The sequence below is a fragment of the Alligator sinensis genome, unplaced genomic scaffold (genome assembly GCF_000455745.1).
Source record: "Alligator sinensis unplaced genomic scaffold, ASM45574v1 scaffold115_1, whole genome shotgun sequence".
Lineage (NCBI taxonomy): Eukaryota > Metazoa > Chordata > Crocodylia > Alligatoridae > Alligator > Alligator sinensis.
In genome coordinates, this window is record NW_005841895.1 from 1946101 (window position 1) to 1966784 (window position 20684).

At 46.0% G+C, this 20684-nt stretch overlaps 1 protein-coding gene across 2 annotated transcripts in view; it reads right to left on the reverse strand.

Moving 5' to 3' along the window:
- Positions 1-959: 959 nt before the first annotated feature.
- The window catches only part of SALL4 (spalt like transcription factor 4), a 20285-nt gene continuing 560 nt past the window's right edge, over positions 960-20684 (reverse strand). Inside the window, exons 2-5 of one of the 2 annotated variants that reach the window (XM_006018173.3) lie at positions 9477-11999; positions 8508-8815; positions 4854-4923; positions 3052-3172 (exon numbers count right to left, since the gene is read on the reverse strand). In XM_006018173.3, coding sequence (XP_006018235.1) covers positions 3144-3172; positions 4854-4923; positions 8508-8815; positions 9477-11999 — 2930 coding nt within the window. In that variant the 3' untranslated portion in view covers positions 3052-3143. Of the gene's footprint in view, positions 3173-4853; positions 4924-8507; positions 8816-9476; positions 12000-20684 lie in introns of both variants that reach the window. The other variant, XM_006018172.3, reaches the window with a different exon arrangement.

The window sequence follows — 20684 nt, forward strand, 5'->3', positions numbered from 1 at the left end:
TAAATTCCAGAATTTAAGCACAGCTAGCTAGCACCACCCACTAACTGGTCATCAGAGCTACCTCCCAGAGAGAGATGATATTTTACGTATGCTTACCACCGAGTCCACCGTATTGGTTCAGCACTTCAACAGTAAAATTTGGATTTTAGTAAAATACGTGGCAGAGCTAGGAATGCAAGTCCTGAAGTTGAACTACAACTCATACGGAACAGGACACATGGGATGAGTGGATTTTGTGGCACACCCTTTACCAAGGAAGTTGCTCAAACTACATTTGTCCTTTTGACAGTACACAGCTGGTCCAAAGGTCATAGTCTGGTTTCTAGTGCCTAGCATGGAATTTCTCTCCGGCATATACAGAGTACCCAATTTGCATCACTGCTGAAAGGGCCTTTTAGAGAGTCAGGAAAACTTCGGCAGAGCATCACCCATTCTCCATTACTACAGGTGGTAATAAGACTTCTACGGCTAGTGGCAATTTCAAACTGCTGCTGGGCAATTATTGTTGCATCTGGGATGACCCTCAAATCCCACGGATCAGAACAAGTCAGCCGCCTACTCTATACCATGCAGACCTCCAGAATAAGAGAATCCAGCCATGTACTTTTCTAAATAAGAAGAATATTTAAAGATCCTGGAAGTCCCATCTATGGAATTGGCATCTGTTGAACTATCAAATCGGTCTGTTAAGTTGATAATTTAGTACTCTTGTCCTTTGCAGTCGGATCATGGCAAAAAAAATGCTGGAGATGGAGAGCAATACAACTGTATAAGTTTGGAGTCATTGTTGGCATGAACTAGTTTTTTCTATTAAGTCCCTAATGAGTACACTAAAAATTTTCTCCAAAGATATTTTTATGGAAGTTATCTATTGAAGTTACAAAGGGGACACAAGTGCTTTACCAAAACAAAATTAGGCACAAAATGTGAAAAAGTCATCCCAAATTTATTCTCAAAAATGTCAACAGAAATGCATCAGTAGATACTCAAAACTACAGAGTTCTTAAAAGTCATACATTCAATGAAGAAACTTGACAATTGGGATGCCTTTGGCATGTTCTAATGTAACAACATCCATTTTACAGTGTAAACAGGTACTGGTGTGTTCTTACTTACAAGTCCAGCAGGAAAGGCACGACTTGGCAAAGGGAGATCATCAACAAAAAATAAAACAAAGAAACAAAAAAGTCAGGTGCAACATTACACAAACTTTTTGGTAATTTGCATTTTTGGGCCTTTCACAACTGCAACTGGACTTGAAGATTTCCTGCAGTCAGAAATTAGACTCCTTTCCATCATGCAGTCCTTTAATACCAAATGCTCAGTTTCCAATCTAGCTTTAGATTATTACGTATACAGATCCAGCAGATGTCAGAGGAATAGTGAAAAGTTAGTCCACTAAGTCTTCAGATGCTCCCACTAATACATCAGGTTTTGGTTTGAGATAGTGCATGGAAGCATTTGCTTGAATCTCAGTTCATTACAGTGGTCATTATAGAAAAATAGACACTACATCTACAAAGAAAAAAAAATGAGGTAGATAACTTAGAATCCAGAGGGCTATCCCAATAACCTTCATACCAAACACATGGATCATTAATGTTTTGGTGTACATGCAAGTGCATGGACAACCAAGAAACATAATGACCAAAGTGGAAATTCCATCCAAAAACCCACAGAACATTAGACCTAAGAGTGAATACTTTGTATTTAAATATACAGGTTTACATAGACCAATCCTCTAAATTACCAAGGAGAAGAAAAGTTTCTCTTGCTAAGGAAACCAGTTCCAATGCCTAGATGCAACAGTTACCTGAAATTCCTTGCAGAGCTCTCAGACTTAAAAAAAAAAAAAAGAACAAAAACCAAAAAAAATTTTCCAGCAAGTATTCCTTTTTCCAGTGGGGAGGAAAAAAAAAAAAAAAGTATATACATACCCACCCATGCTTGTTTGGGACTCTTGGTATCAAAATAAAATATTTTAGGAGAAAACTGCACATCTTTGGGAGTAGGCATTTTGGCACTGTACTTGAAGGGCTGTCCAAAGTAGTAGCATTAAATAAGCAGCAGTTAACAATACAGAGTATTAAATTCTTAGGAGCACTGATTAAAGAAGAGTTTGTACATAGCTCCCAAAGCAAGAGATTTTTTTAAAAAACAAACAAAAATTGTCATTTTATAGCCAGTAGAGTAAAAAGTACATTCGGAAAAAAAAAAAAACAAACCAACAAACCAGAACAGGAACACCCACACAAACCCCCCAAACAAAGTCTACTTCTAACAGGGTGGCAGACATTCTAGAACATTTACCCGCATAATCACTTTTCATGTCTCATCAGTAAATACAAGTTTCCTTTCCAGTCAGTAGGTTGGTTGTTGCCACTCTGTTCAAAACCCCCAAAGATCAGTTTAAACGAAGAGGTAAATGTTATATAACCTTTGGAATTTCAAGTTGTACGAACTTATGTAAGGCTGTACAAATTAAAGTAACAAAAACAACAAGAACTACTTTGCAAGACCCGCATCTTTCCAAATAGAAGGAATTCCTATTCATTATTATTTTGCAAAGCAACGTCATGATTGTACTCTGGGCAACTCTTACAAAGACAACCATAAAATCATTTGCACGTCAATAGGAAAATAGGAGGTTGAGGTGGAATCTCTTAAAAATATATATTTGCATTTCACCTTCACTTAAGAGTTTGTGTTTTTTTTGTTTTTGTGTTTTTTTTTGTTTTTTTCTTTTTTAGCTAACAGCTATTTTGTTCTCCTCCAGGAAGTGAGGAAATTGGTGTTTTGGCACATTGTCTGCAGCAGCACCACCACCAGCCTTCTCAATATCAGAGCTAATCCCAGACGGGGTCCCATCTATCTTGGAGACTGTAGCAGTATTTATTGCCGAACCACCCGCAACAGTGACTGGAAGGGTAGGTAAACCACCACTCTGAATTACTGAAATTTCATTAGTCTTCATTGTTATGCCATTGCTGAGTACCGCTGCATACTGATTCCATACTGTAGGATCAATGTTCACTGAAGGAGGCACTATATCCTTTGGAAACATGTCAGATACCTTCTTTGGATCATTTCCCAACAGGGCCATGGGATTATCAATGGAGAGTCTTCTTCCACGCCTGGCAGAGTTATTCCACATGTGAGTTCCAACATGGACCTGCAGAAGGAAGGAGGGGGGCTTTCAGATTAATGCCATTTAGTTTTGGTCCTATACATTACCCAGCACAACATTATTTTAGTCTCCAAAGTAGTAAAAAGCCAGAACTTTCAGACAGACCTGTATACTTTTATAATACTTAGTCATACAAGCCATCCAACTGCAGGAAGAAAAAAAAAAAGGCTACACAGTGCTGTAGAATGGCTTGTGTCCTGCACATTTCTTTTTTATTTTCCCATTTGTTCCATTTTCCTGCTATCGTTCTAATCTAGGTGAACAAGCAGTAGTGGCAATTGCCAGTATGCTACGTGGTGTATTTTCAAGAACCAATGTGGCTTGAATTTGGCAGTTCTTCTAAAGAAGCAAACTGGTAATGTGACCTATTGGCAAAATATTGCTGAATTCAAGAAACACAGGGACTTTGGAGAAGGTTTGCAGAACCTACCATGAATGGTATTTGAAAGCAAAGAATAGTCCCATATTTTAAACAGAGAGGAAAAAAAACCAAAACAAAAAAACAGAATAAAAATCTACCAGGTTGTTATCAGACACAGAACCACCACAAGCTACTCCGCAAACAAGTGCATCACAAGCAGTTCATGTGTCTTCCAAATTTGGGTAGTCCGTTCTCTTCCTCCAGCTTCTCAGGGTATTTTTGAAAAATTTAAAAATTATACAATGCTTCAAAGATTCTTTGTTCTTAAGTTGCCTGCGTTGTGTATGTCCATTACCATTAAAAGGAAAGTGAAGTCATCCGATAAGGGATATAGGTTGTAGCCGTATTGGTCTAGAGGCAAAAGCATCCAAAACCTCTTGAGGAAGAGGTGATATCTTCTACTTAGAAGTGCACCGATACATCAGTCCCATATCAGATTGGCACCGATACAAAGAAAATTGATCAGCTTGGAAAATTGTCCAGATGTGGCTGATAAATGCCCATACGTGCACATAGCCACAGCACAGCACATAGGCAGCAAGGAGCACAGCGCAGCAGGTTGGAGAGATGCATTCAGCTGGTAAGTCTGGTGTGGTGGAAGGGGAGGGAGGGAGCATGGGAGGGGGTGAAAAGAAAAAAAAAAAAAAATCAAGGCACCCTGTTGTAAAGGAAGAGTGGGGCTGGAGCAAGCGCTGCCTAACTGGGGTGGTGTGGGGCAGGTGCAGGAAGGAGCTGTGGCTTGTCCAGGGAGGGGGGTGTGGTGCGCAGTGAGGCAAGTGAGGCTCCTGCCGCTACACACCGCTGGCCTGGGCGCCACTGGTCCGGCACTCGCTCACTGGTTCTTTGGCTCCCGCCACTCGTCTGGGAGGGCACGGGGGTGGAGAGGGGGGGTGCATGACCCCGGATGGCACAGTAGGCCAAAAAGAGCTCCACGCAGCCCTGGCCCCAGCCTGCCCTGATCTGGGGGCACACGGCCCCACCCATATCCTCCCGGATAAGTGGCAGGAGCCGCCGGACCAGCGCCAGACTAGCGGCCGCCGCCCCGCTGCACGACTATCGGCTCCCAGATGTGCAGCGGGAGCTGCGCCCCCAACTGTGCCCCCGGACAAGCTGCGGCTCCGTCCCGCGCCAGCCCCACCTGCACAGCACTTGCCCCAGCCCTACTCCTCCCTCACCACGGTGCCTTGATCCGACCCCCCATGCCCCTTCCCGACCCCCTGCCCCCTTCCACCACACCAGACTTACCAGCTGCACACAGCTCTCCAAGCTGCCGGGCTGGTATCGGAAATTGGCTCGGTATCGGCCGACATGCCTCCTTAAACAAAAAAAAGGGCTGTCGGTATTGGCCCCAAAAATCTATCAGTGAACCCCTACTTATGAGGCCAACTGGGTCTAATAAAGATAATTGTCTCTTCCTCAAGAGTTTTGGATGCCTTCATTTTATACAACACTTATATTTTGGCTAATATACTACAGCAATTTTTTGGTGTAGGACTGCGTTTCAAAAAACTTCCCGTTTTAACGTGGGAGTTTCTGAAGGTGCTCCCAGAAGCAGTGGTGTCTATTCCATGTTGTTTGCAAATGATCACTTCAAAACCATTGAATGTAATCTTATTTGAGCCAGAGTTTTCTATTAAGCTATTTCTCCAAATGATCCACCCAAATTACAAACTCATAATAAACTCTGGCTAGTAAATCCAAGTCTCATATGTATCCCCCTCCCCCACCAAAAAAAAAAGAAAAGAAAAAAAGAAGTCAGAAGCAAGACTGCTTAAAACAAGGCAGTTACAAAATTCCAGCTCTTCTAGAATCATAGAAAATGAGGGTTGGAAGGGACTTCAGGAGGTCATCTAGTTCAACCCCCTGCTCAAAGCAGGACCATCCCAACTAGATCATCCCAGTCAAAGCTTTGTTTAACCAGGTCTTGAAAACCTCCAAAGATGGAGATTGCACCACCTCTCTGGGTAACCTGTTCCAGTGTTTTATTACCCTCCTAGTGAGGAAATTCTTCCCAACATCTAACCTAAACTTCCCTTGCTGCAACTTGAGACAGTTGCTCCTTGTTCTGTCACCTGTCACCACTGAAATGTGTCTAGCTGTATCCTCTTTTGAACTCTCCTTTGAGTAGTTGAAGGTTGCTATTAAGTTCCCTCTCAGTCTCCTCTTTTGCAGACTAATTAAGCCCAGTTCCCTCATAAGCCATGTGCCCCAGCCCCTGAACCATTTTTTTTGCTCTCTGTTGGACTCTCCCCAATTTGTCCACATCCCTTCTGTAGTGGGAACCCCAAAATTGAACACAGTACTTCAGATATGACCTCACCAGTGCCAAATAGAGGGGAATAATCACTTCCCCTGACCTACTGGCAACCACACCTACCAATGCAGCCCAGGATGTTGTTAACCTTGGCAACACGGGCACACTGCAGGCTCATACTCAGCATATTGTCCACTGTCACCCCCAGGTCTTTTCCTACAGACCTGCTGCCCAGCCAGTCAGCCCCCAGCCTGTACCAGTGCATGGGCTGGTGGTCCTAAATGCAGGACTTTGCACTTGTCCTTGTTGAACATCAGATTTCTTTTGGCCCAATCCTCCAATTTGTCTAGGTCACTCCGAATTCCAGCCCTACCCTCCAGCATATCTGCTACTCCCTCCAGCCTGGTGTCATCTGCAAACTTGCTGAGGGTGCACTATGCCATCTTCCAAGTCGTTGATGAAGACACTGAACAAAACTGACCCCAGGACCAACCCCTGGGGCACTCCACTTGATGCCGGCTGCCAACTAGACATCGAGACATTGATTACTAGTCTGAGCCCAATGCTTCAGTTTTCCATCTACCTTACAGTCCATTCAGCCAGCCCATAGTTCCTTAGCTTGCTTGCAAGAATGGTGTTGGAGACCACATCAAAAGTCTTGCTAAAAATGAGGGTACACCACATCCACCAGTCTCCCAGCATACACTGAGCCAGTCATCTCATCATAGAAGGCAATCAGGTATGACTTGCTCCTGGTGAATCCATGCTTAGCATTCCTAATCACCCCCTTGGCTTCTCCTAGTTCTCAGAAATGGATTACTTGAGGATCTGCTCCATGATTTTTCCAGGGACTGAGGTGAGGCTGACTGGTCTGTAGTTCTCTGGATCCTCCTTTCCCCCACCTCTCTCAAATACGGACACTATGTTTGCCCTTTTCCAGTCATCCAGGACTTCTCCTGATTGCCATGAGTTTTCAAAGACAATGGCCAACGGCTCTGCAATCCTACCAACCAGCTTCCTCAGCACCCTCAGGTGCATCCAATCCAGCCCCGTGGACTTGTACATGTCCAGCTTTTCTAAATAGTCCCCACCCTGTTCTTTCACCACTGAGGACTGTTCACCTCCTCCCCAAACTGTGCTGCCTGGTGCCGTAGTCTGGGAGCTGACCTCTCCTGTGAAGACTGAGGCAAAGAAGGCATTGAGCATTTCAGCCTTTTATGCATCCTTTGTCACAAAGTTGCCTCTCCCATTCAGGAAGAGATCTACTCTTTCTCCGATCGATCATTCTCTTGCTACTGACATAGTTGTAGAAACCCTTCACATCCCTTGCTAGCTGCAACTCCAATTGCACTTTGGCCTTCCTGACTTCATCCTTGCATGCCCCGGCAATAGGGCTGTGCAAAGCCTTGGTTGCCGATTCAATTTGGAGGAGACTGGGCCCAATTTGGCAGCCAGATCTCCAAATCAAAATCAGGAGACCCATTAATCTCTCCAAATCGAATCAGAAGCCTCCAATTCGATTCAGAAAGTTTGGACAATTCATACATAGACACAGCTTTTTAAGCGTTTTTTCTACATACCTTGAGGTACCAGGCGGCTCGTGATCGCTGTGATGCTGGGACGGATGGAGCGTCTCACTGGAGTGCCCGGGGGGGTGGGGGTGGGGGGGTGGTCCCCCATGGCACCCAGCAGGCCCTCCCAAGCTCCTGTGGGACGCTCCATCTGTTCCACCATCCCAGTGATCACGAGCTGCCTGGTACCTCGAGGTATGTAGAAAAAAACCCCCCAAAACATTAAAAAAGCTGTGTTATGGCCAAATCACCGATTCTCTGAATCGGCATCAGATTTTCAGATTCGGTCAAATTGATCCAAATCAACGAATCAAATCACTGTCCCCTGAAATTGGGCCGAATCCAAATATGGCCCACTTCATACACCCCTACTGAGCAATGCTCTTATGTTGTTCCCTAGTAGTTTGGCCAAGTTTCCACTTCTTGTAAGCTTCCTTTTTGTGACTGAGTTTACTAAATAGTTCCCTGCTAAGCCAAGCTGGTCTTCTGCCATACTCGCTAGTCTTCCTGTGCATTGGGATGGTTTGTTCCTGCACTCTCAGTAAGGCTTCTTTAAAGTACAGCCGGCTCTCCTGAACTTCTCTACACCTCAGACCGACTTCCCTGGGCCTGGACTGGCTCTGCCCCCTCATTAGGGCTTCCGTCAGGCCCAGGCAGCAATCACTCCCAGCTTCTCAGAGCACACACCCCAAACACATGCACCAAACAAACTCAGCAAACCAAAGGCACAGGTAGCTGGATCATTTACCTTTTCTGGGCAGGATCTGGTGCCCAGCTTCTCTCCCCCTTCCTCTTCTTGCCCCCTGCAAACTGCTTATCCTGTTTGCAGCCCCTGTTCACTGGGATGGGGAAAGTTTTTTTTTACTTCAAGTAAATTTTTCTGTTCTCAGGGCCCCAAGTAAATGAGCAATTTATATGGACAATCTAAAGGACAAAAGTAGTTGGCTATGATCTCTAAGAGGTAGATAACGGTGTCAGAAATGGGTAGGTTTTAGCAAATGGTTAAGAGTTTCTAGATGAAGGCGGCTCCAGGTGTAGGTATCAGACTTCGTTCCCTTAGCAGTCAGAGCTTACCTTCAGGTTTCCTTTTGTTGTAAATGCTCTTCCACAGATTGTGCATGCGAATGGTTTTTCACCAGTATGGGTCCGTTCATGAATCTGAAGAGCGCTGGCAGAGGAGAAGTTCTTACCACATGTAGTGCAGATGTGCTGTTTAGCTGGACGGCAAAATTTAGGCCGTGGCACCAGCAGAGGGGCAACACCAGGTGATAAAGCTGGTGGGCCAATGAAATGACCTGTGCTAATGGGACGTTCACCTAGCATTTCCACTTTTATGAGTGCTGGTGGTGCTCGGACAAAGGCAGTGGAAATGCTGCTTCGACCTGAAAGAGACAATACATCCTAGGTTATCGTCATGACAGTCAGGGTTTTGGAAGAAAAGATGCCAGCCTGGATTTTTTAACTCATTTGTGCTCAAAATTATACGCCTGCAAAACCCAACACACAGAAGTTACGACTCACTCCCATCAGTGTTACTGGCATATTGAAGAGAAGCCTCATCTCACTGGCCAGCAAGAATTTAGGAACTAAGATCTTGACGTTTAATGATTTGGACAAATCTAGACTTGCAATACGCAGTACGGAACTGAAGTTCCCACCCCATGGAGCACTCTGTAAGTTTTAATATCATATACTAGGGCTAAACTGACCCGACTTTGTTCCATGTCTTATCAGCACTGTAATGATCATTTTAGGAGAGCAACACGCAAAGGCTTCACTGCAGTTGGGCACGTACTAAGCATACAGCTCCCACTGAATTAAGCGGAAGGCTAGCACACTCCCTGCACAGCAGAAGGCAGCCCCATGCAAAGGTATGTGCATGCATATGGCATTTCAAGATCAGGCCCAAAAAGCAAGAGGGGTATCTGTTCTGATACCCAGAGCAATAAAAACACCCCACTTCTTTCAGGAATCAGAAATAAAGCTCCATGTTCCCACTGGTCTACTGGGTCAGGGGCAGTGCAGCTACCAGGAACAACTCACCATACTCTCCATTTGCAAAGTGTAATCCAGGTTCTTCTTTGATGACTTTTCGACCAATATTGCCATAAGTTAGGTCCAAAGCACCAGCCCCTTCTATTTCAGGAGTGTTGCTTTCAGGACCTTCAGCTTTATTTCCCACGGCAGCATCTTCTTGAGCGTTGAAACCTGGTGACTTTGACCGAACGCTTTCAGCTTGGCTGTTGGCTGGAGACAGCGCCTGGAACGAAGCCGATTCCGAGGCAGCAGGACTCCTGCCATTTTGATAATCTGGATCTCCCGTCACAGAAGAAGAATCATTCGTCATGCCATCGCTTTCTGCCGAGCCATTGTCGCTAGACTTCTGGCTGCTTTGCCGTTGTAGGGTCAAAGCAGAGTTTACTATTTTCATCTGGTTCTCCAATGCAGCAATACCAGAAAACACTGTGGCTGGAGATTCTGACTGTGCATCGTAAGGAGTGGGTGGCTTTGAAGAGCTGCTGGGGCCATCCTGGGAGTCTAGGTCTTCTTCGATTTCTATGCTTTCCATACTCTCATCTGGACGACTGACATCTCCATTCTTTTCAACTTGTGTAGGATCCACATCAGTATTATCACAAGCGTTTTCCGGCATGGGCGTATTGGGGATTTGTCCCCCCATATGCATGCGAATGTGCTGCTGCAGTACAACAGCATTTGTAAACTTCTTCTGGCAGATAGGACAAGAATGCTGCATCTTCAATGGGGTGTTTGCTCGGTGGACACCGTAGTGAGTCTTAAGGTTACCTTTTGTTGAAAAGGCACGGCCACAGATCTTACACTTAAACGGGCGCTCTCCAGTGTGGGTACGGTAATGCATTTTGAGCGAGCTCTGACAGCTCAGCACCCTGTGACAAATCAGGCACTCATTGGGGTCAGCAGCAGACTTGTCAATGTTCTCAACCAGCTGCTGGAGCTTGGACGTTTCCGAACCTTGCTCGCTTGCCCCACTTCCACGGAAGACACTCGCACTGCAGCTAGCTTGTGGCGAGCTCAAGCTCTGCTCGGTTCCCGACTCGTGACTGATGGCACCCGATGAGGAAGAGCCACCTTCACTTTCCGGAGAGGGTCTCGGCTGCATGTCACCCGACAGGGTGCTGGGGAGAGAATCTTTGATGCCTGCTAGGCTGGAGATATTTTGAGGCAAGCCGGCACCCATGGAGGTTGGCAGTGTTGTCAGAACTGGTTTGCTATCCACAATTAGGTTGGACTCATCCAGCGGCACAGACATGCCGTACGGGATTCCACTGCTGGTGGGAATGTTGTCCAGGTGCTCAGGGACTGGATAGGGATTCATTTTAATGTGAGGGTATTTATCTTTGTGACGCTGAAAATGCACTTTCAGGTTCCCTTTGGTTGTAAACCGGTTGCCACAAATGTTACACTTGTAGGGCCTTTCACCAGTGTGGGAGCGGAGGTGGATCTGTAAAGCACTGTCATTGCCAAAGACCTTGCCACAGAACTTGCACTTATGTTTAAAGAAAGGTTCTTCTGCAGTTGGTTTGCTTTCAGACACGCTGATATTAGGGGGCTTCCCTTTCCCTTTCTTGGAGGGATCGAGCACCGAGACTGCAGAAAGTGGGTTTTGGAAGATGACAGAATTGGATGACTGAGGTAGCAAAGGGTTTGGAAACCGAGCAATGGAACTTGGGAGGCCCCTGTTTGCTTCAGGCTTCAAGGAGAGAGAGGAAGAAAGCCCGCCGGCTACAGAGCCAGCAGCTGGAATGCCAAGGGTAGGATGAGGTAGTTTTCCTTGCTTCAAGGATTCCAGTGATAGGCTTTGGCTTCCAGCTTTTTGTCCAATTAATGCAACAGTAGCCGACAGCTGCTGAGACATGTGAGCACCCAAAGCTTTTAGGGGATCGGCAGCAGCTGCTATTGAAGGATGCAGGGCATGAGGAGCCATCATGGCAATCTGAATGCGGATTTGCTCTGTAAGCTGAATTTGCTGAAGCTGCTGCTGCTGCAAGCAGACAAGCTGCTCCAGGATCATTGGGATAGCATTAAAACTAGCTGCGGAGGGAGAGATGGCATCAGAGGTACGCTGGTTCACAGCCACTTTGGTGCCACGTATCGTCTGCAAAGTCACATTAGTGTTTGGTACCTTGGGTTTTGATAAATAGCCGAGGCCAGGAGTTGCTGAAGTCACAGGGGGTTCGGTTTTTAGGTACATTCCTGCAACAGGTTCAGCATCAACTTTTCCTTCTCTCTTTTCCACAGAACCAGTGCAACTCTTTGCCTGACTGTCCTTGGCTGTTCGACCATCTGAGCGATCATTTGGAAAGTTCTCAGAAGACGCTTCAGGGAAGCCTTCGGGGGGTATGGTTCCCTCACTGTCATTCATGATTAGGACAGGTGGATTTTTAGTGCAATTTTTCTTATGCTCAAGGAATTCAGTGAGATTGAAGAATTCTGCACAGCATTTCTCACAAATGTTGGTTTCTTCTGTTCGGCACCTCTTGGAACTCATTTCACCCTCTCCATCACCTGGGACGTCTTGTGGACTCCCTTGAGAAAGAGAGAGAGAAAAAAAAAAAAAAAAGAGAGAATCAAATCTCTCTCCACCATAACCATTTTTCCATCCTGAAACGGTGGTAAAAGCTCAGACAAATGAACTAAACACAACCATGAGACAGTTTAAGTCCTGTTCTTAGCTGTGCTGCTGATGACCTTGAGCATCACATGTGGATTTAACAGCATCATTTGATGTAAAAATTGATCAAATAAACCCCCAAGGCCTTATGAATTACCTATAACTCAAAGGATGAAATTAGGACTAAAATTTCCTAGAGAAATTGCTTTAGAAATGTAGGAAGAGGGTGGGATATTTTAACCAAGTCAGGCTTGACATACTCAAAAAGGCAAAGCTTCTTATGTAAAGAATTAGAATAGAAATTTATTCCAAGGTTATTGTAGTCAGTACTTCAAATTCTAACCAAGCCACAAAGATATGAAATCACAAAAGTTAACCTGCATTATAGATATTTTCCACATCACAACAAATGGCCACAACCAAGCGAAGCAGTGGAGCTACCATTCCCCACACTAGATTGTTTACAGAAAATGTTGGCAGATTATAATTTAAGCCTAAAACTAAATGCTACTTTTCAGCTATACAGAGTTGTAGAGTTTTCATTCAATTTGTTTAAGAAGAGTCTAGTCAAATGAACACCCCCGATATGTAAAAGTTGGCATCAAACAACATACATGTAGACTATTTTGAAGAGAAATAAAGGGTTTTACATTTAAACCCTCTTATCTGCAGAAGCATTGTGTTCTTTAAAAATGTGTATTTCAGCAGTCTTTGCAGTCAGTCATTCTGTACTTCAACAGAGAGAGGAAATCTATAAGCTAGTTCTGTTTCCTCTCACCAATCCAAACAGATTAACCCATGCAGCATCTGAATATGAACAATAAATGAACACTTGAGTGTCCTGGTCAAAAAAAAAGGTCACTCAAACATGGGCTGGAAGATGTTCTGTGAATTATACCTCCCTTGGAATGTATAGAAACAGCCCCTCTCAAGTAGCAGCACAGTCTGTGCAATACGACACAGTGGGGGTAGAAATAAGAGGGGTAAGTAGCTACAAATGAATGCGTCTAAACTTCAAAATCCCTCCTCCCCTACTAGGAAAGGGGGGGGGGGAGAAGAAAAAAAGAAAATAAGAGGCATCTTCCAGCAAAGCAAAAAATTTGACACTGACTAAAGTCGATCAGGAAAGAAAAGGGTTGCTATATAGCCTCTCTAGTTGGGACTTAGATTTACAGGACTTAGAAACAATCCTAGCGAGTGCAGAGTCAGAAATGTTACTTAACTGGTGGAAATGAATTGTGGCGAGTTATGTTCCCACTTCAAAAAGTTGCACTTTTTCCACCCCCCAAAAAAAAAAAAAAATCGAAATAGTTCCCTTTCTGCTGCTGCTCTACTCAACACAGTTACCAACTACGTACAAGGGCAGTGCATGGCCCTGATGTTATGCAAGCCAAGTTTTCAAGCCTGTGTATATATAATGTAGGGACAAAGAACCAGAGGCTCTATGGCTACAGTGACTGGAGGCTGCTCAGTACCTCATCAGATTAGGTGCCACATTTTAAATAATCCAGCAGCAGCTGTTTTATTAGAATTTCTCACTGAATTTTCAGTTTGATAGTCCACACAAGTTTTGAAGACGGACTGAAACACTTGACATCTACGGAAGTTATGGCCCCCCACCATTTATAAATGACTGAGCTGTATTACATTTTTAACTGATACAGGAAATGCATGTGTAAATTCATATTTGCATGGGCAGACACTTCCCCCATCGAACGCACACTTTCACAGATCAGGTGCGTTTGTTTAGTTTGGGCCACAATAACTGTGTGTGGGAAGGTAGGCCAACCCTTGACATTTGCTAGTGTAACCTCGATGCATTTACATACACACTAGTTTCGTCAGTCAAAATTAAGTGTTTAACATGGACAATAAAGCTGCCAGAGTCCTAGAAAGTGCATTTGAAAGGTTTCTGTTAGGCTAGATCAGGCTTACAATAAAACACACACGCAACCAAATTGAGGGCTTAAAGGTGGTCCAAAGCCATACCAGCTTAATGGAGCTGCACTGAAGCATAAAAGAAAGCTCCCTTTACAAAGATGTGGGGGGAAAGCTATATAGTTCCCACAAACAGCAACACTCAGTCCTTATGCATTTGTATCCAAACTGTCCCAAAAGCAAAATATGTCATACTCTAGGTCAGCAGCCAGCAATCTTTAACAAGTCATGGACCAGAACAACCTGGCTCTGGTCCAACATTGACGTGCCTCTAAAACCATCCGGCTAGACGCACGGGGGTTTCCCTGTACCCATACCAGGGCCAGGCAACTGGGAGCTGTGCCAGCATCCCCACTACTTCTCTTCGCTCCCAGCCAGAGAGCAAGCACAGCTGCCAGCAGGTGCATCTCTAGGCAGCTGCCAGCTGTGTCCCTGCTGCTCCTGCTCCCACTCTACCCTTCCCTCCAAGTTGCAGCACAAGTACTGCCTGGCCTCAGGTGCAGCTCCTCACAGGCTGGAAGCTAGTGGGAACAGCAGGGGAAGGGGTGCAGCTAGCTGCCTGACCCCAGCACAAGCCCACCGGCTCCATGGGGAACAATTCAATTTGGGTTGTTCTTTAGTGTGCCTACATTAATAAAAGGAGTTAAGAGAAGAGACAAGTCCCTTCATCCCCACTCCAGCCCCTGCAATCACCACCCCTACATCAGATTGAAATAACTGCCGCTAGAAGTTCATCTTTCACACAATGAAGTGGAGCAGGAAGTAAAAGTTTGCTAAAATTAAATGCGATGGCAGCTATTAGTGTACACTACAAGAGATACCCAACATGATTCAGGACTTGGCCAAGAGGAAGAGGTCTGATAGGGTCAAGCTTGGAAATTTTAGATCTCCATGCAGTGGGAGTTTAGTTACACCATCAGTGGAAATATCTGACAAGGGGAAAATTTCTCTCCTACCTTTTTTAAATAGAGAAGCAAGTAGTTTCATGAGAAGTCACAAGGACGACCTTGTTACAATCTAATGTATAATCCACAAAGATGGAGCCTGAGATATCACTACCTTTGTTCCAGTTTTTTTTTTTTTTTTAAGCTGGGGCGGGGGGGGGGGGGGGGGGCCTCGGGGTGGGTGCTTCCTGGAGCTCACCTTGGGGAAAGGCATCACAAGATAAGCCAGGCTCTGAAATCAGAGTATACTATGTTATTCCATATTAACTCCAGGGCTGGACACATTTACTGTCTACCAAGAATGCCTCATCATATTTATCTTCTTCCACTTGCTAACTGGATTTAAAAAAACAAAACAAGGACAAAGGGTGTGTGGAGCAAAACCATCTACATCAGGAGTTAAATGTGGAATAGTAATTATCCAAAAAGATACCCTGGGCTACAGGACTCTTACAGACAAGCCTTCAAGATACGCTAAATCTTATTGCATTTCAATTGGGTTGAAGGGTCTTTTCCGCCTAGATGCAGCAGCATTGACTCAAAGACACAGAGAGCAAAAGGACACTGTTTTAGGGACCCCGTGGCAGGTTAGCAGCCTTCCTGCAGCCAGGTGCCACTTATAGTGCCAATAATAATAATAATAATGGAATTGGAAATTGTGATTTTTTTTGTGGCAATCTTGCAACCAAGGTATTGGACAGGGACTCTGAACAGATGGATTCAATTCCCAGCTCAGTTAAGACTCCCTGGGTGGCTTCGAGCCAGTTCGGAGAGGGTGTGCCTTGCTTCCCCCCTGCAAAATGGGGATGATATTTTGCTGCCCTGTTTGGGGTGTTGCACGTAAGTGCATCAATATTGCTAGCCAATGAGAAAATAGTTCAGTTTGTTTAAAGAGAAAAATCTCACTGAAGATCTACATCTTGTTTTCTAACTACATCCTCTTCCCCCCTGAGAAATCTTGAAGGAACACCCAGGCGATTACAATCAGGCTACCTCAACATTACCATACAATATGTCTTGCCATACCGACTTCCCCTACCTTGGGACAGTTGTCAGCGACAAGGACTTAACTACCTTCAAAAAGAGTTTACTTCTGTGCAAAGGAAGCCCCCTATGCATGTTTGCATCTTTGGGTAGCTCTGTCTAAATGCTGTTCTAGTATTTACCAAGTAGCAAGAGTCTTGCGAGGACAATAGCTTGTGCACTTAAGTCGGCCCTCTCAAAATGCTTCACAAGGATTGAACTTCTACTGTTTTCCATCTCCCCACCCCCAAATGTCAGGAATGTTATCTCTCAGCATCTAGTTATCCAATAAGTTAGAAGAATGCAGTAAACCCAGCAGGGGTCTTAGATTCAATCACTGCCAAATGGATGGAAAGGGGACAAAAAAAGAAAAAAAAAAGAAAAAAAAGGATCTACTATTGTGTAGGATGAGGTAGTCATATACAATAAGATCTGGTGCAATCCCCACCCTCTAAATATTTGAAAAGAGTTTTGTTGATGCAAGTCATTAAAGCCACAACACCCTTCCCCCATTACCTGGGGTATTTGATTTAGTAAGGTGCTTTGTTTTACAAGGGACAGATTAATTCATTCAAAAAAAGTGAAATAGGTTTGAAATAACAGGAGTACCAGTCAAAGCACAACTATGTATATTAAAAAAAACAAAACACAAAAACCAACCCCTCCACCCCCCAAAAAAAGAAGTCTATTCTACAGGTGACTAGCTTTTACTAGTAAAGTTGTTTTTTGGCACTGAAGTTTGATCATGTTAACACTGAAGCATTTTTTTTTTTTTTTAAATAGTGAAGTCACATACCTTTTTAATCCCACTATCAAAATAAGCAAATCCATAAAGATTGATTTTTAATTAATCCATTTCTTAGTTTTAAAAATCTGAAACCTCTCCCAAGATAAATCCTTATGCTACTTTCTTCGTTACAGCTATTGTCAGATTTCAGAACAATAGTGCCATTTTAAACATTTTGGAGCGGGGAAGGAAGAGAAAAAAAAAAAAAAAAAAAAAAAGAATCCAGACTGAGGATAAAATTGAACAAAATATGTTAAGATTGGCCAATTGTCTAGAACCATTTTCTTGCATGAAGTTTGTTTTTACACAACTGTAAAAAACAAAAAAATGCAAGTACTTTATTCTGAATTGAAAGTGTTCAAAATGTTGCAATAGCAAACGATTAAGACATTTTTCTTTAGCAAAACCATAGATGTCTTTCCCCACAGAAGAAAGCAAATTAAAAAGGTTTCTTGCACTTCAAAATAATTATATTAGTTGGGCGAACTGTATTCCAAGAATTAAAGTAATTAAATTAACCCAGAATAAATTCTATTTGATTTGCATTACTTTGAGGGGAAGCGACACACTCGTACAACTTGTTATCCTCACAGAAATGCAGGGGGAGGGGGTAGGGTTTTTTTTTGTTTTTTTTCCCCCTCTCCTCTTTTTTGGTAACATTGTAGGCACAGAAACCCCATTTAGAAACTTAAAAGTAGGCCTCTAAATTCCACCTCCTTGCATGATTAACCTTTTGATGTCGTTTCAAAGGGCTTTAAAAAACAAAGTTACTGAATGCCATGACAAACCCCTTTAAGATGTCTGCTGTTACCTGCTGAGGCTCAAAACCAAAAGCTTTAGCAAACACATGTTCTGATGCTGCTATTAACAACTGAGCTTAAAAGGCCGAACAGTGGAGGGCACTCATGTATTACACTGAAAACAAGATCCATTTCTGGGGAAGCAGAGGCAGTTTAGCTCTATCCAAGTTTTAGAGCCCTGTTTTGGCTCTTGCTAATTTTACGTTTTCCTCCCCCGAAGCAATACGAGAGTCTGCCATTTTTTTTTTAATTTTTTTTTTTTTTTTAAAAGAGAGACGCCGCAGTGACAAATATGCTGCTTCGGATGCCTTGGGTTTCATCATTCCTTCCCCATCACTGACAAACTAATCTTTATCTGCCCAAAGTACTCCCGTATAAAACAATCTTTGAGAAATTCAAGCTTAGCAGTGCGGCTACTGCAGAGAGCTTCCTCTGCTTCAGCAGGACAGCGATGCTGAACCTACAAACGAAGTTGCAGAGGCTAAAAGAGAGAGCCCTGTTGAAGGCAGAGTCATTATGGAGCTAGTCATCCCCCCAGCCAAGACCAAGCGCCACTGAAACCTGCCTCCCTCCAGCATCTCAGCCCTTGAAGGCTCTACCTGATTCCATGACCGGTTCTTCCTCCACACTCAATTACTTCCACCAGCAAAACAAGGCAGCCCCAGACCACACTTAACACTAGTACAGTGTTTAAGACCAAGCTAAACGGCACAAACCCCGCTGCCAAGGTCAATTGCATGAGAGTCCTAATTGTAAGCTTGACATCAACTTACCACCCACAGCAGGCAGGAGGAGGCAAAGGTTAGAGCAGCAGCTCTGTCAAAACGTCACATGCTGCGGAGTTTAGCAAAGGGACTTGATCACTACAACCAATATAATGTTTCACTTACGTCAAAGGAAAAACAAGCAGCCCATCTTTGCCCCCCGCCCTCGGGCCCGCCTTGCCTGCATTGCGCGGCTTTAATGGCTTGCATTTGCAGTGATGCAGGGAGCAGGCAGGCGAGGGCTGGATGAAAGCCCCTCCAGCTCTGGGACGCGGCTGGAGCCGTCGGGGCCCGTCGAGCATCCCCGAGCCCTTCCCCTCGGCAGCGGCTGTGCGGGCGTGCCTGGGACCTCGTGAGCCGGCTTGGGGGCAGTGTGTGGAGCGAGAAGGGAGGGGAAAGAGCTTGCTGGCACGGTGCAACCTCGGTGATTAGCCACGACCCGGCCGTCCTGTGCCAATGCCAGCCCTCCCCTCCTCCGAGCATAGATGCCCGCTGCATTTTGAGACCAGCCTCGGAGCGGTAATCCTGCAAAACGGGCATTTCCAACCCGCTTTGTGGAAATGCTAATTTCCCCCGCACTGCGCCGCATTAGTCTCCGGCGACCACCTGCTGATTTTCTGACCTGTTAATTGCGCACGGAGTTAGCCAACCCGTTTTCCAACTCGCCGCATTGTTCTCAGAGGTGGGGCTCAGAAAAGAAAAAAAAAAAAAAAAAAAAAAAAAAGCAAAAAGCACGGGTGGGGGGAGAGGGGAAAAAAGAAAAAAGAAGGAAGAGATAAGGGCTTGATTTTATTATTGCGCCGATGCAGCTAGTCGGCAATTTCTCGGCCAATCTTCCTGGAATCCCAACTTTGTCATGCAGGCTCCTCGCCCGGCATTTCGGGACACACCTACCCCGGGGATTAGCTGGATTCTTTCCGAGAGCGATAAGGGACAAAGCTCTGGGCTCCGACAGCCATTCAAATTGGGGGTGGGTTTTTGGAAATCGTGGTCATACAGCGGTTTAGTGGAGGGGGCTGGCTCCCACCCACGCCTTGCGATCTCCACCGGGGCAGAGATTGCTGCAAGCGGGGGGAGGTCCAGGACTTCGCAGTGCCAGGGCTAGAGCAAGGCGAGCCCCGGCGGACAAGGAGCGAGCGAGGCTGCCCCGACGGGCCTCCTGCATAATGCACAGCCGGGGCGGGGCCGCAGCCCCGGGGACACAGCCGTGCTCTGCCCACGGAGCCCGGGGAAGCTCCCGTCCCGCTTTGCAAAGCCTCTGGGGGGTGCCCAGGTTTCCCCGTGCAGATAACCGAGGGCTGCCAGTGACCCCTGGGGGGCGCAAGCCGGCAATGGGAGCCAGGTCGGATGCTGGACGGGGGGTCCCGAGCCGGGAGGGAGCGGGCGGGCAGACCCCGCGACGGGGCGAGATGAACCCGCAGCCGCACGCAGCCGGCGGCTCCCAGCGCAATCTCTGCACTGCGAGAAGTTGCAAAAGGATTACCCGCCCCCGGTTTAAAGAAGAGCTGCCTCTTTCTGCAAGTGCCAGCCCGGTGCCCCCCCGCGGGAGCACGCAGCTTCAGGGGAGTTATTAACCCTTTGTTTCAGCGCAGCCCCCGGAGGTGGCTCTCCAGCAGCGGGCAGATTTACATGTGGAAACATCACCTCCCCCCCCCCAATCCCAACCATATGCACAAAGGAAAACAGTCATGCATTAAACATGGGATTTATTGCCTTCTGGCCAGCTTGCTGCTTCTTAAGTCACCATTAACCGGACCCAACAATTGCACATTTCGGCTCAAAAGAAAGAAAGGGGGGCGGGGGGGAGGGCTGGAGAAGGGGGGTGACTCCCCCAGCCCCCTGCGGTTTGGGAATAGGCGGCTCCTGTACCCGACATGGTTATTGATCGCTCCTACCGACGGGGGAAGGGAAAAAAAAGTTGAGAGAGTTTGATGGTGGCAGAGTTCAGGGGGGGGGATTAAGGGAAAAGCCAGAGTCGCACCTCGCGAGCGCCAGCCACCGGGTCGCGAAGGGAATCCCTCGATCCCGCGCTGGAGAAGGGATCTGGTGCCGATCGGGTCCCGGCTCCCAGCTCCTCCGGCCCGGGGGGTCGGGCTCTGCCCGGTCTAGCACCATCCGAGCGGGAATTGCACCGAGTCCCGGCGAGACCCGAGGAGCCCCCCTGCCCTGCCCGCGAGCGGCTGCGGGAAGATGCTCCAGGCAGGACGGAAGAAACTTCCCTGCGGGCTCCCGGGAGCTCATCAATGGCCCCCCCATGAGCCCCCCACCCAAAGATCAAAGAGACCTGCCCGACAAACACAGGGTCCCCCCGCCCCGCGAGCCTGGATCTGCTAGAAACATCGCA